Source organism: Anopheles marshallii, chromosome 2 (assembly GCF_943734725.1).
Source record: "Anopheles marshallii chromosome 2, idAnoMarsDA_429_01, whole genome shotgun sequence".
NCBI lineage: Eukaryota > Metazoa > Arthropoda > Insecta > Diptera > Culicidae > Anopheles > Anopheles marshallii.
In genome coordinates this window covers 84,671,432-84,686,504 of record NC_071326.1, presented here as the reverse complement: position 1 = coordinate 84,686,504, position 15,073 = coordinate 84,671,432, and the positions used below count along the sequence as shown (strand labels likewise).

The following is a 15,073-nucleotide window of genomic DNA, read 5'->3' as shown; positions in this document are numbered from 1 at the left end:
GGTTAAATTTTGGAAACTATCGCTACGCAAAAACATCACATTCAAGGACTAGATCAATGGACAACGTTGACGATACGTCCTACAGTTACATCTAAATATTTCAAAATTTGCAACTAAATAGCTTCACAATTGTAAATTTTCATCAAACATTTTTAGCAACTCTTCATTTGCATCTATTGGTGCGCTGTCGGGTACTATGAAGTCTTCTTTTTCGAGTTTTATTTTCTTCATCAACTTCTCCAGATTACTTTCCTTTGAGTTAGTGCTAGAGCAAAGTCCTTCCGGTGAGGTTTCCTTTTCAGGATCGGTTTCTTTTCCATTGGTATTTGCCGAAGGAAGATTATTAGTGTCCGCATTGTTGCCATCTTCTGCAATTACTATCTCATTCAGTCCACCGTGCACCGAACTCGCGTGAGACACTGATTGAGAGATTTTAGTTTCATTGCTTGCTATCTCTTCTGTTGGCTCATGCTGAATATTCAACTGCTGTACGAGTGTATCGATTTCGTGTCCTGCTGTTATCATATCCATGTTTGAACTACTTGTACTACCAACGGAATCACTCTGGGCTTTCAGTGCGGCCAGATTTGCTGTTTTAGAGTATATGTTTTCCCCAATGTTGTTGACATAGTAATTGTAAAATATGTTATTTTTTGGTTCTGCCTCAAACTCTCCGTTTGTTTTCTGTAACCCCATTCGTATGAGAATGGATATTTTTGTGTTGTACGGTTTCAGCCATTTGTACACTTTCCGATGAACGATAGTCTGCTCATCCTCACACAACGGTTCCCACAGCTCAAGAAGCGATTTTTTTACGTTATCGATTAGAATTTGCTTGCGCATTTCCGGAATCAAACGTCCTATTCCGTCAAGGTGGCGAAAAGTTAGGTCCAGCAGCATTTGAGCGTTCTTGTTAGTAATAAACATTTGCCATTTGAATATCATAACCATCAGGTCCCACAGCTTGTCCATGGAGCTGATGTCTAACCGCATCAAAGAGCAGCATGCAATATCCGTCAGGAGTACGCGGCACTGTTGAACGGTCAGCATACTTTGCTGATATGCGGTGGCAATATAGTGCAGAAACTTGGGATCCAATAGTACCTCGGTAATCTCACGCAACACTGCGAAATGAAATAAAAATGTAGTTCTGGGTTTGCTTTGCAGTGTGCACATTTTTTAGCAGCCTGGCAGTTTCTGCGCATTGCGGCACACAACGCTACGGTATTTTTAGCTTTGTTATTTGACCAGACTGAATAAATTGCTACTTGGGCTAGCGAAATTTAAGATGAAATAATTCCGTGGTGAAATATTTCATCAAGCAATAGTTTGACACTATTGACAAGCTGACAGCTGATCTTGTAGCAGCCTGTGAAATTAAACACAAACAGCTATTTTGTTTACGGCATCGCAAATCCTCCAAAATTCATACTTTTGTGTAATATTGGTAAGATTTTGTTCTTTCAGCGGTTAGTGGCTTATCCTCTGTTTAAAAAATGTCTTTCCTCTTACAGAGTCTACACAATGTCCGGGCTAGAATCGTACGTCAACAACACTGTATCGATAATTACCGCCGACGGACGCAACTTTGTCGGCACGCTAAAGGGATTCGACCAGACCGTAAACGTAATCCTGGACGAATCACACGAGCGCGTTTATTCGATGACTGCCGGTATAGAACAGGTCGTACTGGGATTGCATATCATCCGAGGCGATAATATTGCCATTATTGGACAGCTGGATGAGAGCGTCGACAGCAAGCTAGACTTCAGCGCCATACGCGGGATGCCATTAGAACCGGTTGTACACTAACGTATCAGGCGCAGCAGACCTGCACCTAAGCTTTGGTAATGCCGACGTGTTCCAACCAAATTGATCAATTGTTAGATTTTGTATAACGCTAAGAATGCATGATATAATCTTAAGAAGATAAGGTGTAATTGTACTTTTGCAGCGCAAGCAAAACTGCTGAAACCCTTCACCTTGATTTAGTGAAATTTTGGTTCTCTAATGGTGTGAAATAAATTTATAACAAACTTAAAAACAACAATATGAATCGATTGTGTTGACTTTCTGGTTAGTTTTTGTCCGAAGGTGTATTTTGTCCCCTATCTAGCGATTGACTACTATAAGGATGAAGCAGTGATGGCTAAATTGCCCTTCTTACCTTGTGCAGATTTGTCCAACGGTATGGATTGGGCCTTCAATCGTTGATCGATCACGTACAGCATTTCACATCCCAGATTAAGTATGATTAAAATGTTTGTGACGGTCATTTTGTACCAGCGAGGCTGTCAACAATCGGTGCACCGGATGGTTTTTACGATGGGTGCGATGGAAACACTTAGCACTCGGGATCTTCGGCAGGTCAGTAAGGCACTGACACCAAAATGTTAGCAAAACGCACCCTACGACTCGAGGGATTCCGATTTTGCAACTAGCATAATTCGGCGGTTGCTGTACCGTTGTTGTTTGTTGACTACCACAAAACCATGGCAACGGCGGCATATTTTAGGTCTCCAACCGTTTTGCTCAATGGTTCCGGAAATGACACAGTTTAATATGCGCTCAAACTAATGCAGCACTGGTTTGCTTCAGCTATTTATATTTACTACACCTTTTTGTACCACACCATCACACCTAAATGAAAGGAATTCCGCATATGATATGAAAACATGACGATTTTAAATTGTTTGTTCTATACATATATTGTATAGGTGCATACATTACTGTTTTAATTCAAGCTGAAGTAAACATGAAATGTGATAAACATGTCTATAGCATCATTCTTAAAGTATTTAAAAAAATACAGTTATCATTGAATCACAACTGAAATTTTAAATCTCTGCAAGCCCATATGACGTTTTGCGTTGTCGTTCAAAACAACAACAAACCGTCGTACGAAAGAGACGATGCACGGATCCTCTTCCATAAATGGTAAAATATATTGAGTGTTACGCCAAATCTTGTCCTCGTTACACTTGCGGTGTGGTTCTCAGCAATCTCTGCATCTCGTACAGGTGGTAAGTACGAAGGAATTCTATCAGAGTGTAAATGCCTCCTAATTTTGTTCCATATCTGTTGCAGATACATTCGGTTCTGTTTCGTCATGTGCGATTCGCTCGAAGAAAAGTTCGGAGCTTGGGAGCTGTTCGAAGAGCTATGGCAGAAGGAAATGACGGACGATACCGTAAACATGTTAGATAAATTAGATACTTTTATTAAAGACAGTCCTTTTCACGATCAGCTGAATCTTCACGCTGATGTGAAAGACAACGTAAAGGCGCGAATCTTACGTACCAGAGGCAATGCATTTTTTCATCCCAAAGTGAAAAGGTATATTGAAGCGCTGAAATGCTACAACGAGAGTATAGCTTTCTCGGAAAAAGGAACCGAAGACAGGGCCATAGCTTATGCGAATCGATCGATGATCTGCTATGAGATGCATCGGTACGAAGAATGCTTGGAGAATATTCGTTTGGCTCGTGGTTCTAACTACCCGGAACGTTTAGCGAGCAAACTCGTGAAACGAGAAGAAGATGCCAAAAAAGCTTTACTAGCGGCGGTAAACAATCAACCAGCGGTAAAAGGCAGCAAAGAGGTTAAGCCACACGGGGATGAAGTTAAATTAAGCTACAATGCTCTCGAGACGGTACCACAGGTCGCAGCATGCTTGGAACTGGCTGAAAGTGATAAATTTGGTCGGTACGTCGTAACCAATCGAAACTTAAATGCTGGAGACGTGGTGATAATAGAACGGCCGTTTTGTCGCCTACTTCGTGACGTTTATCGATGCATTCGGTGTGATTTTTGCCTTAAGGAAAGCTTATTTACGCTAATACCATGCGAAAGCTGTACCGTGACCATGTACTGTACGATCGAATGTATGGACAAGGCGTACAAACAGTATCATCGTATAGAATGTCCGATTATAAGAGATATGTGGCGTATTTTTACAAAGCTTCCCGTTCTGTCCTTGCGTGTCGTGACCACGGCGATCAATTCGTTTGACTACAATCTACAAGCAATGAGAGAGCACCTTGCTGAATTAAACGAAAAGAAGGTAAACGCATTTACCATGGACTGGACGAAAGCTACACCGAGGGATATTTACAACACGGTACACGTATTGGAAACAAACGCAAATGTTCGATATTCGAAAGATCGTATGGTACGAGTGTTTTTCACAACCATCATTCGCAAACTCTTGGTCGAACGCACCGATCTGGGCAAGAATTGTGGATTAGATTTCGTTCTCTCAGAGTTGCTGGATAATTTGCTTCTGCGCCACCTTCAAACGTCTCCAGTAAATATGCATTCGTTGCATTATATGGAGTACCTGCCGGCTCAACAACTGTACGAGATAGAAAACCATGCTTCAGCATGCTTTCCGTTGCTAAGCATGCTGAACCATTCCTGTGCACCTAACGTGACCCGTGTCACTTTATTCGATGGACGATGCGCCGTAATAGTTAATCGTCCCATTCCAAAAGGTGGTCAACTTTACGATAACTATGGGTAAGCACGGAAAGCGGAACAGACGATCATTCCATACAGTTAGTACAATAATTTCTGCTTTTCGTTTTAGCATGCATCACAGCGTGATGTGCCGCAAGGAAAGAAAATACGCTTTGGCAAAGCAATACAGATTCACCTGCCAGTGTGAAGCGTGCATCAACGACTATCCGCTATATCCTGATCTTCCTAGCATCGATACTGCTCAGCACGGTATGATAGACACCGACGCCATACATGCAGAATTGGTGCTCCATAACGAGGAACAGGCGAAGGAACTGTTGCCGAAGTTGCGTCGCTACTTAAACGATATTGGACATCAATATCCCGGTAAGGAGATATGCTCGTGCCAGGAGCTTTTTTTGCGTAGTTTTCAAATATTGCATAATCCTACATCGGAGAGTGCACAGTACTGGAAATATTGTAACCCCTAGTCAATCAAGTTTAATTGTAAAGAATGTTTTGGAGCCTAAGAGCGGTTAATACTATCCTAGCTTTTAAAGGTATATTACTATTGCTCATTATTACTTTTCAACAATAACATTCGAATAACATCGAACTCTTTAACTTAAAAAGACTTTAAAGACTTAGCGAAGAATCTCCTGCAAGACTGTTTGTTATGGTGAATTTAAATTCTAGACATTGTTGCCCTTCTTCTAGTTCAACCATTTGATGAATACTCAGTTCGTAGACTTCAGGTTTTATTGCCATTTTAATGAACTCTTAACTAAATCACTGTTACTTAAAGATCACTTACATGTTGAAATTAAAACTTGGCAGATATTGACATAGAGTCTAAATATCATGCAGACTATTTTCAATAAAGGAGATTTCATGTTCTTGGAACACGAATTCATACGTGAGTGGTACAACTGTACCTATATTGTTCCAGTTTTAGACATTTATTCAGTTATTAAATCTGATAATTTATTTCCTACATTTGTAGAACTCTTTCGTATCAGTGTGTGATATATCACGAATCACGTGCCTTGCTGAAGCACTCTGGACGATGGAAATAATGTAACATATTTATAATACCACTGAATGATGCTTTCTCAAATTTTAATAATGCCAATAGATGCTTCTGAAGATATCTAGCATAGATGGCAAAGGTCTCAGGAAACAAGTTAGTGACACATTGTATTTTGGCGTCGTTCTTATCTATTAATTTATTGTGATATCATGTACCCTGTACTCTCAATTTTGTTGTTCATTCTGATGCAGTGTAATATTTTTCCCAGTTGTGCGGGCTAAATCTACCAGGAATATAATCTGGTTGATTCCAGCACGTGAAAGTCACTCGTATCCCAATCAATTTAACTCAGTCATGCTCTACATGTCGTTAAGCCAAACATCATACGAACGAATCATTTATATGTTCGAACAAAACATCTCGCTGAACTTGTTAACATAATGCTCAAAAACCCTGTAATGCTCGAAACCCCTGTAAAGTGAGGAATTTTTGACCGACTACTGGCCCCTGTCGTATATGTGAACGACGATCAAGCGAATGAAGCTTGAATATTTGTGCGCACGGTACGAACGGATCAAAACGGAGAGACGAAAGAGTCATAAAAGTACACAGACAATGCAGGCTGTGTTAAACTGTGTGCACCGCGAATGTCGGCCTGTAAATCCTGAACGTCTGACGTTGGATTTTTGCTCAACATCATTTTTACCTTTCTGTATTTCATATGATGATGATCAATGCTGGAGTGTTTTTGCACCTATCAAATGGAACCTATGCACTCTGTCTTTAATGCAACATAGACCGTGTAGCTTCACAAGTTTCCCGGGGTTCAAACGGTTACGTTACTACATTTACTACATCTACTACAGCTGCCTCGCTGCCATTACCAGTCCGAAACCGGTTTTGCCGTTGATTCCAGGCTGAAACCGGTTTCGCAAGTCCTGCCGTTGATGAATTTAAATAAGCTAATTTAACACCAACCCAACAACAGAGGAACTCATCGCGGCACATTAACGGCAGTGATGAAAAAAACGAGGAGTCAATATAAAATCTTCTACTTTGGGAGTTGCTTGTGGTTTCATAAGCGCTTAAGTTTCTACCGGTAATGAAAAAACGATTTACCGGCCAAGGGGCTGAAGAAGTGAGGAAAACAACAAGAGAAATGTTGCCATTAATGTTGTGTTGTGTTGAACATGAGCATGAGATCCTTCGACCAGAACACAAATACAAATCAGCAAAAGGTGGAATGCTCTAAAAATGAATATTATTAATAAATCAAAATCACGACATGTGAAGGACATTTGCACATACGGATGGAGCGTTGCGATGATTATTGATGGCAGCTAGGGTTCTAGTTAACTTGAATGCTCTACAAAAGCCCTATCTTCGTCCTGGCCCATCGAACCTATTTTTGCTAAACTTGTATTAATCCGGGCAGCTCGCCCATCACTACCCAAAAACAGAGCGGACGACTAATCCCATCCCTATCATTACCTCTAATACTACCACCAACGCACCGGCGTGATCGGCCAGGTGTTCCGCATAGCCGCGTGTGCCATTCAACGTGAACCGTTCGATTTCGACGCAAATGGCGATGTGTGATATTAAAATTATTTCGTTACTTGCTCTACGGTACCATCGAAGTTTGTTCCGATGTGAAAACAGCCAAATTTATTCGTGATCGTGCGTGATACCTACATGAATGGAACGTTCTTAGGACAAGTTTCGAGTTTCGTGCATCAAACCGTGTGAAAATCATTCTATTTGAAAACATTATCAAGCGTTTGAAGTTTGCAATAGTTTTAAGAACAACACGTTTTGTGACGCCAAAATTTCGTGCAACATCCTGAAAGCTCCATTGTGTGCAACGAAGTGATTTCTGTTAAACAAACACACACGTATACTAGTGCAGTGCCGTGCTTGTTCTTCGTACACTATCACAGCACGATCGTGAAACTGTCCGCTTACGTAGCCGTGCCGTGAACATTTTCCGATTCGGCAGCCGAGAATTGTGTACCCAACAAGAAGTTTATGCACCGGTGAGTTCGTTCCATTTTTATTGTATATTTGCGTAAATTTACGAAGTCAATAGGAAAACACGGTTAGGGATGCACAGTAGAAACCAAACAGGAAAAATTTGTTTAAGGAAACCAACGTACGTAGTCGCGACGGAAGCCAAGTTCGAAATTTCGCGTATTACAAAACAGTGCACCTGATACTCGTATCTGGTCAGCTGAGTGGTTCTGCGAAAGGTGATGGATATCATCACCACGCCACATCGGGAAGGGCGATATTCCACATTAAAAACTCAGTGCATTTTTGGCGTATAGTGCATTTGGTGGGAATCTCTGAAAACCATTCTGTTGAACTTACACGTAAACTTTGGCTATCCCGTTTGCCCAAAACAATCGAAGTGATCCTCATAGCAATAAGAACCAAGGATATAAACGAACTACAAAAAATTGCGGACGAACTGTGGGAGGTTACTCAATCAGGACATGCGACAGTGCTCGAGAACAATACCACACAAGCAACATTCAACATTGCCAGCTCAAACGTTCGCAATCCGCGATTAATAATGATGCACATAAAAATAACTTAAATGCTCGGCGGTCGCGACGGACGTCCAACGAGCTATCGTCAGTTCCTCCTCTAGACTTTTTATCGATGATGAAATTAGTCGATTTTTATTTCCAATTGTTGCAGGAGCTGATGTGTCCGTCATTCCTTCTATATTAGTAGGAAAATTTGCATAACCCACTGACCGAGTGCTATCCAGCAGCTAACGGCACAGTCATACACATTTATGGCACAAAGTTGCGTAACGTAAGCCTTGGACTTAAACGTGTGCTTACACATCCTTTTTATATGGCCTGGGTTGACTACCCCATTATCGGCGTTGATTTCTCGAAGAAACATGGTTTGCGCTAGTCGATCTCAAATCTCGTCGCTGGAGTGATTCATTGACCAATCAAACTTTACAGACTTTACAGCAAACTTATTAGGAATCTGCCGCGTGTCTTCATCACTAGCTTCTTCGCCATTGCATGTTTCAGAAAGCGGTTCGGGATTGGCGACCTTGTGGAGATTATAGGCGACTCAGCGCAATAACGGACATGTACAGGATTTCACCATGAATTTACAGGACGTTGTGTCCAATATTTTCCAAACTAGACATCATTCGTGCATATTACCTTATTCGCGTGACTGAGGAAGACATTTCCAAAACAGCGAAAACGACATCTTTTGGGTTGTTTGAATTCCTCAGGCCCGAGGAACACTAGTCATACCAGCGACACATGAACAGCGTTTTCCGTGATCTCAGTTTCGTTTTTGTTTTTGCCTGAATGCTTTTAGCAAAGATATTTGTTACTCAATACATTACACGATTTGGTTGTCTTTTAGTAGTAATTATCACAGATCTACTTAGACAATTTGAATCGAGACTTTTTGCAGAACTAACCAAACTGTTAGACGCTCATCACATCAAAACTACTACTTACCACCCGCAAGCAAATGGAATGGTGGAACGATTCCATTGCCATTTACAAAACCAACTCAAAGCGGGTGGTTTTCAAGAACGACCTAAAGGGTTCTTCCGCAGAAATGGGTTACGTACAAAGCCTTCGGCTTTCATCCGAAGTATTGCTTCCATCGCCTGAGAATTATCCTAAATTAGTGATGGGAAATGATCCCAAAGTTGGGATCGGATCGTGTAAATTTACACGATAACGGGATCGGATGGGATCGAATGATCCCTGATCTCTGGTGGAATGGTTGGCGGGGGGGAGAGAGCTATTTCCATGCAACGATGATCCCGGATCGAAAGGGGTCACAATCCCCATATAAGGGATCATTATTTCAAAGCAATGGTGATCCCGGATCGTTAGGGATCAACGGCGCTATTCAACAGTGATCCCGGATCATTCGATCCAATATTATAGGATTGGATCAGATTTTTTAAACCTGGATCGGATCGGATCAACCGATCCACCTCCAACTCATCACTCATCACTAATCCTAATGACGATTTCTTTATTAACGCTTTGCGCTCGGCACCGATTGGAGTATGATCGTCCACCAACTCGAAGCCAAATTGGCGCGGCCTTCGTATGAGCTAACAGTTATTGGTATTATCTAAGCTAACAGTTATTATTATCAACTGTGTCGCACGAAAGCCGTCGAGGAAAGAGATCGAGCTCCGTAGTCGCATCGAGCTCGAGGTCTGTGTGTGATTGCAGTGTTGCCGGTGTGTTGTACAAATCAGTACAACCTACACATACCAAATCAAGTAACAGCCAAACCATTTTTGTAACCAGTGATGCGGGTAGTTAACCCAGCACTACCCAAACGCAAAGCGAACGGTAAATTCCATCCCTATCACTACTTCAACTACTACTACCACCAACACAAAAACAAAAATGACAGGAAGCACATTAGGAGTGCGACCATTCAGAACCAACAACCGACCGTGCATCACGAGAGGTGACAACGCAATATTAAACCGCGCCAAACTCCAAGCCGCTCGTATATGTTTAAGGTGACACAGATGGAACCGCGTTGAAGATCCCTAATGCATTTGGAAGAGAATGCAAAAACATTTCCATTAGCTAAGGTGAATGACCGTTTGTAACCCACTATGATCGCAGCGACAACGGCAATGAACAGTTCAATCAGGAAAATCAAGTCCCAACCTAAAGCTCCTCACAGAGTGAAACGAAGGAGACGCGATCCAAACCTTTGCTTTGACGAGAAGACAAGAGAAAGGAGAGCAGAGATGAGAGGAGCTAGGGAATGAAAATTTTACAATCCGAAAGCAGGGATGATTGAACCTTTCACACGACGTTGCAATTCCTCATCTAACGGTGACATATTTCCATTCGTCACCTCTGTGGTCCGAGGTCCGAGGAAGCTTTCTATTTGTTACGTCCAGCGACGATACCCTTTTTCGTTCTCCAAAAGAAAAACCGATAAGCTTTTTACCAGTTTAGACTAGCGAAAATGTATTTCTCAACATTAAAAAATGCACTGTTGCCTTGCGTCCTGAAAAACAGGCCTTCCTGGCTCTTCACACGCACTTTTATACGCTTCCGTGCGCCTCGATAGCGATCGTTGCTGTTTTCTGCAGCGTATCCGATCCGCTCGACGATCATTCGGATTTCGGATGAATTTCGCGCATTTCGCTCGATCGTTTCAAACCGCTGTCTGCTGCCAAAACGTTGGCCGCTGTTGATAAACAACACTTCTTCCATCTCCCTTCGCTGATCTTCTTTCGTCGGTGTGGCCCTTGGACTGAAGAGATGAAGAAACTCCGTGCACTGTGAATGATTCCGATCGGTTCCACCCGGTGCACGGTGTGCCGGGTCTCCGGTGGCCAATAAAGTGTTAGTTTGCGATAATGTGATCTGTGACCGACTACCGACATCGTGTGGTGATGATGAGCACACGCTCATGCGCACCGAACAAGGGATGGGGACGGAGCGATGAGGGGGTCGTAAAAGTGCACAAAACGGTTGGTCCGCAAGCGTCGGCCTCACAGAGTCGTAAATCATATTCGTCTGGCGTTGGATTTGCACTTCTTCTTCATGTTTGATTCTGTTTTGCGTGCCGCCGACACGCTCTCGGCCAATCGATCGTTTCCCAAACGCGTCAGGGTGTCACTGTGGAGCTTGGGCGATTTTATGATGGAAGCTCTGCACAAGATGCACGAGCTCACCCGGAATTCCATACGATCGCAAGCTCCCTTCGCAAGCCCTTGGTCGGTAGTCAGAGCCACGCTTGGAAATATGGAAACCGGCGCAAATGACGTACAAGCCAATTATAATTTTTTGCGCATTAGGTACATCCGTTTATAATTGTCGTTAGCCACTTCTTAGAATGCGACCTTCAATGGACAAGGGAGCAACAACACTCGCGGTATTTAGTCTCATGTCCATTCCCCCAGTTGAGGATCATGTTAATACAATAACACACTGTTCCATCTTTGTGCGCGACTGGAGTGTTGAATCACCTTCTCACAATCTATTGTTAATCATCGTCAGCTTGTGACGCAATAGTTCTTTATTAGTATCTATTGCTATTGATACTATTGTGTTGGGCGTTGGAAAACCCGAAGAAAAATAACAACAAACATACACACTGTTGTATCGAGCTTCTCGCTCAGGAATTTATTTTTATTTGTTGATGTATCTTTAGCCAGAAAAAGCGATGTTTTACATTAAGGAACAAGATGGTTTTTTTATGTGTATAATACTTCAGTCCTTATTATTTGCCTTCACAGCCCTCACATGATGATTAAAAGCTTTGAATAATAATTGTAATATGTGTATAATCTCATTAAAAGTAGGTTCACCTGCACAAATACGCGATTGCGATAGTTACTGATTGGTAATTTGTGATTAAAATAAAATAAATAGGTAAATAACAATATGTTCAGTAAAATTTTGAAGATAACCTGAACCTTTATCTCGGTCTCAATTTCGTAAACTTCCAATATCATGGCTTATGTTGTGGAAGCTTCGATTGACTTCGCCACACAAGCCGTCTGATGGTAAGAAGGTTGGAGTTGGTTGGTTGGAATTTAAGCGATGAGGTATATTCTACCTAAGGATTTCAACATCTTTCTTAAGAAAAGGAAAAATCTCCCCAACTTGGGAATGCTTATCGTATCATAACAGCCATGTTGTGGCAGGACATATCCAGCTTCCGATGAGATGAAGGAGCCTAAACAACACAAACGTAGAAGTAACCATTGTTGGGAGAGCATATTAGATTAATTATCCCACAGGATATCGACAGATGAGTTACACGAAGGCTACGCTTACCTTAAGATCGTCCCTGATATTTAGCTAGCTGGTAATAGTTCAGCGCGCCGTGCAGCACACGTGTGACAGAAACACACAAAAGCGTACCTGTCACCGTTTGTCTCCTGGTTTAAACTGTGGAAAAGACCAAACAACTTCCATTACATCCGGATTCCAAATTCTCAAGTCGGTCGTCCGTACGCACCGATAGTTGATGTGCAACATTGCACCATTGCTGATGAATCGGTTGGCCACGAACTTTATCGTGCCATACTTAGACAACGAATACTCCACGTTCGCATTGCAGGAGTGGTTGAACATGCTGCCGGTCGTCAAGAGCGTTAGTGCGTATGGCACCGATGTGGCGTCGAAGCAATCCTTCGCAGGGTCGTCCACGGATCGATGCAGCACCAGTGCGTTGACACGAACGATGTGCATGTGGCGCAGGGTCAGCTCGGCAAGCAGTTCCACAAAGCTGAGCGGTAGATTATGGGCCGTCACGAGCAGCTTAGACATCGCGACTGCCCTTAAGCCATTGGCGGTCAGTTGTGCTCTGGTGAGATGACGTCGGTTGGTAGCCAGTCGGTAGACCTTTTTATAGTCGGCCTCCGCATTGAGATCGTACCCGTTCGGTTTGTTGTACTCGTGAACAGCCATATTCTCGGATAGAGTACGTATGTACAAGTTTAGCACATCCGGCATTTCGTGGAACATCTTGAACACACGGATCGTAAGTCGCAGCGCAAGGATTTCGGTGGGCTCATACTTTGATATCAGGTAAGATATCATGGCACACTCCAGCGAATGGTACTCCTCGTAGGCACGGATGCGACACGTATGCGAACAGTACAGCATTACCGAGCAGCTTGGGCATGGAATCAGGACGAGCGGTGTGTGTATTAAACACTTATGGCATCGCATCCAACGGTCCACCGGTAACAGCAGACTGACAAACGGTAGCTCTTGAAGCACCGTACTTCCTCTCACCAGGGTTCGCCTGGAGTGCAGATGTCGACCGTAGTTGACCGAATCTTCGCACGACACGTAGCTAAAGCATTTCGGGGTCTTAGGGTCTTTATGTGGATGTGGATACTCTTCACCCAATCGTCGATTGAAAGCGTTATCGAGCATATACTTACACCAACTCTTTACGGAATCGTTGGAGTATGGGATTATTTCCTGTACATGCATTATATTGTACATGCAATAGAAATCCTCCAAGGTATTATACGCGATGAAAGCCCGACACGCATATGCCGCCTTGAGCAAGTAGGAATTGGGTAGAACGTAAGCAATCATCAGGTTCAGACGCTCCAGTTTTCGACTATCAGAATTGATTCCGATATACCTACGACGCCCTTCGTATTCATCGTACAATCTCAGTGCATTAATATTGCCGATGATGTTGCACCAGAAAGGATTGTCTTGGTCCGTCGGTTCGTCTAATCTCATTTCCTTCTCAATTATAAACGCCACCAGCTTCTTATCTGTACGGCAGCTTCTCGATTCGACGATCGTCGGAGGATTTTCAGCTTCCATGTCAACTGTAGGCTATTACACACAGGCAACTCAAAACAGCTATAGCTATAGCACACCGTCCAGTAAGCGAGTAGGAATTGCACAAACGATCGCGTATTAACTTGCACAATTGAGCCACTCAGTCACGAACTTCTTCACGGAATAGAACTTGCACAAGCACTAAATATAGCACACGATACGAAAAAACACGTCGCCAACCGAAGGAAGTCGAATACGGACTGAGCTGAGTTGCTCGGCTCACAAGTCTTTCGTCTATGGTCTTTGGAGCTCGTGCTCCCGATGGAACACAACTATGGGGCGATCGCGATCATAAATGGCGTTTGCATCAGTTGGGCTTTAATTCTGGTCTCAGACAATGCATGTCTGTCGATGTGGTAGGGATAGACTAACAATAAATCGGAATATTCTAGACATGAAATTCCAGTTCATATTAAAAAACAAATTGTGACAGTGTTATTCCCAATTCTGTCCTGTCCCGGCCCATTGTGCGATCGCAAGTGTTGGCCGTGAGAGTCGACCGATCGCATTGTGGCGGGAGAGAGAGAGAGATGACTGTAACCATGGCAACAAAGCAATACGTTGAGCGGGCATTGGAATGTTGCAGAAGAGCCAGACAAGATACGGCAGATGTACTGCTGCTCCAATGGCAACGCCCAATCGTGATTCACCGTTTTCTTGCGCACCGCGTCTACGCGCTTGTGCATTTCGTTAGCTGAAGTTGGCACTAGGCGTCTCCATGCGCACGAGCAGATTTTCTACTTCGTGATGCTCTTCGATAGCTTCATGATCTTTCATGATCGCAATCGGTTCTATTCGTTCTAGATTTGTTTATTCGTCCCCGGAGATCAACGAATTCGGCAGCAGGGAACTGATCAGCACCGAGGAAACAAAGTTAAGCAGGAATGCGAATACTTCGTCTTAGAGACAGAGCAAAATATATATTTCATTTGGATAATCTGCCACGGAGAGCAATGGAATGGAGTACACCAGGATGTATCCTTTCTGTGGTATATTGGCGCATTTTTCTCTAGACCACGTCTATCCGCTTTCGTCCCTTGCAAAAAACTCGAGCCGCTTACGTCGCTCACAAACATGCTCTCTTTCTACCCTTGGTCTCTCTCTCTCTCTCTCTCTCTCTTTCTCTAAATCACAAACGCTCTTTTCTCTCCGTATTCGTCCGTTTCGAACGGAAGCACAAAATAACACGCAAGCACAAAATAATTGAACGTTCGTTCAAGAAATCTTC

General features: G+C 43.0%; 4 protein-coding genes across 4 annotated transcripts; 2 read left to right on the top strand and 2 right to left on the bottom strand.

Annotated features, from left to right (window-relative positions):
• Positions 1-123: 123 nt before the first annotated feature.
• LOC128706778 (uncharacterized) lies at positions 124-2,276 on the bottom strand. Its single transcript, XM_053801721.1, has 2 exons — positions 2,168-2,276; positions 124-1,124 (listed from the first exon to the last, which is right to left on the bottom strand). Exons 1-2 carry the CDS (start codon positions 2,274-2,276, stop codon positions 124-126), a joined length of 1,110 nt encoding a protein of 369 aa, XP_053657696.1.
• On the top strand, positions 1,525-1,812 carry LOC128706780 (U6 snRNA-associated Sm-like protein LSm8). Its single transcript, XM_053801722.1, has one exon. It carries the CDS (start codon positions 1,525-1,527, stop codon positions 1,810-1,812), a length of 288 nt encoding a protein of 95 aa, XP_053657697.1.
• An 833-nt stretch (positions 2,277-3,109) lies between the features above and the next one.
• Positions 3,110-4,949, top strand: LOC128708818 (SET and MYND domain-containing protein 4). Its single transcript, XM_053803798.1, has 2 exons — positions 3,110-4,518; positions 4,589-4,949. The coding sequence occupies exons 1-2, from the start codon at positions 3,110-3,112 to the stop codon at positions 4,947-4,949; spliced, it is 1,770 nt and encodes a 589-aa protein (XP_053659773.1).
• Positions 4,950-12,145: 7,196 nt separating this feature from the next.
• On the bottom strand, positions 12,146-13,827 carry LOC128718723 (SET and MYND domain-containing protein 4-like). The gene is made up of 2 exons (XM_053812344.1): positions 12,454-13,827; positions 12,146-12,208 (listed from the first exon to the last, which is right to left on the bottom strand). Exons 1-2 carry the CDS (start codon positions 13,825-13,827, stop codon positions 12,146-12,148), a joined length of 1,437 nt encoding a protein of 478 aa, XP_053668319.1.
• Positions 13,828-15,073: the final 1,246 nt, after the last annotated feature.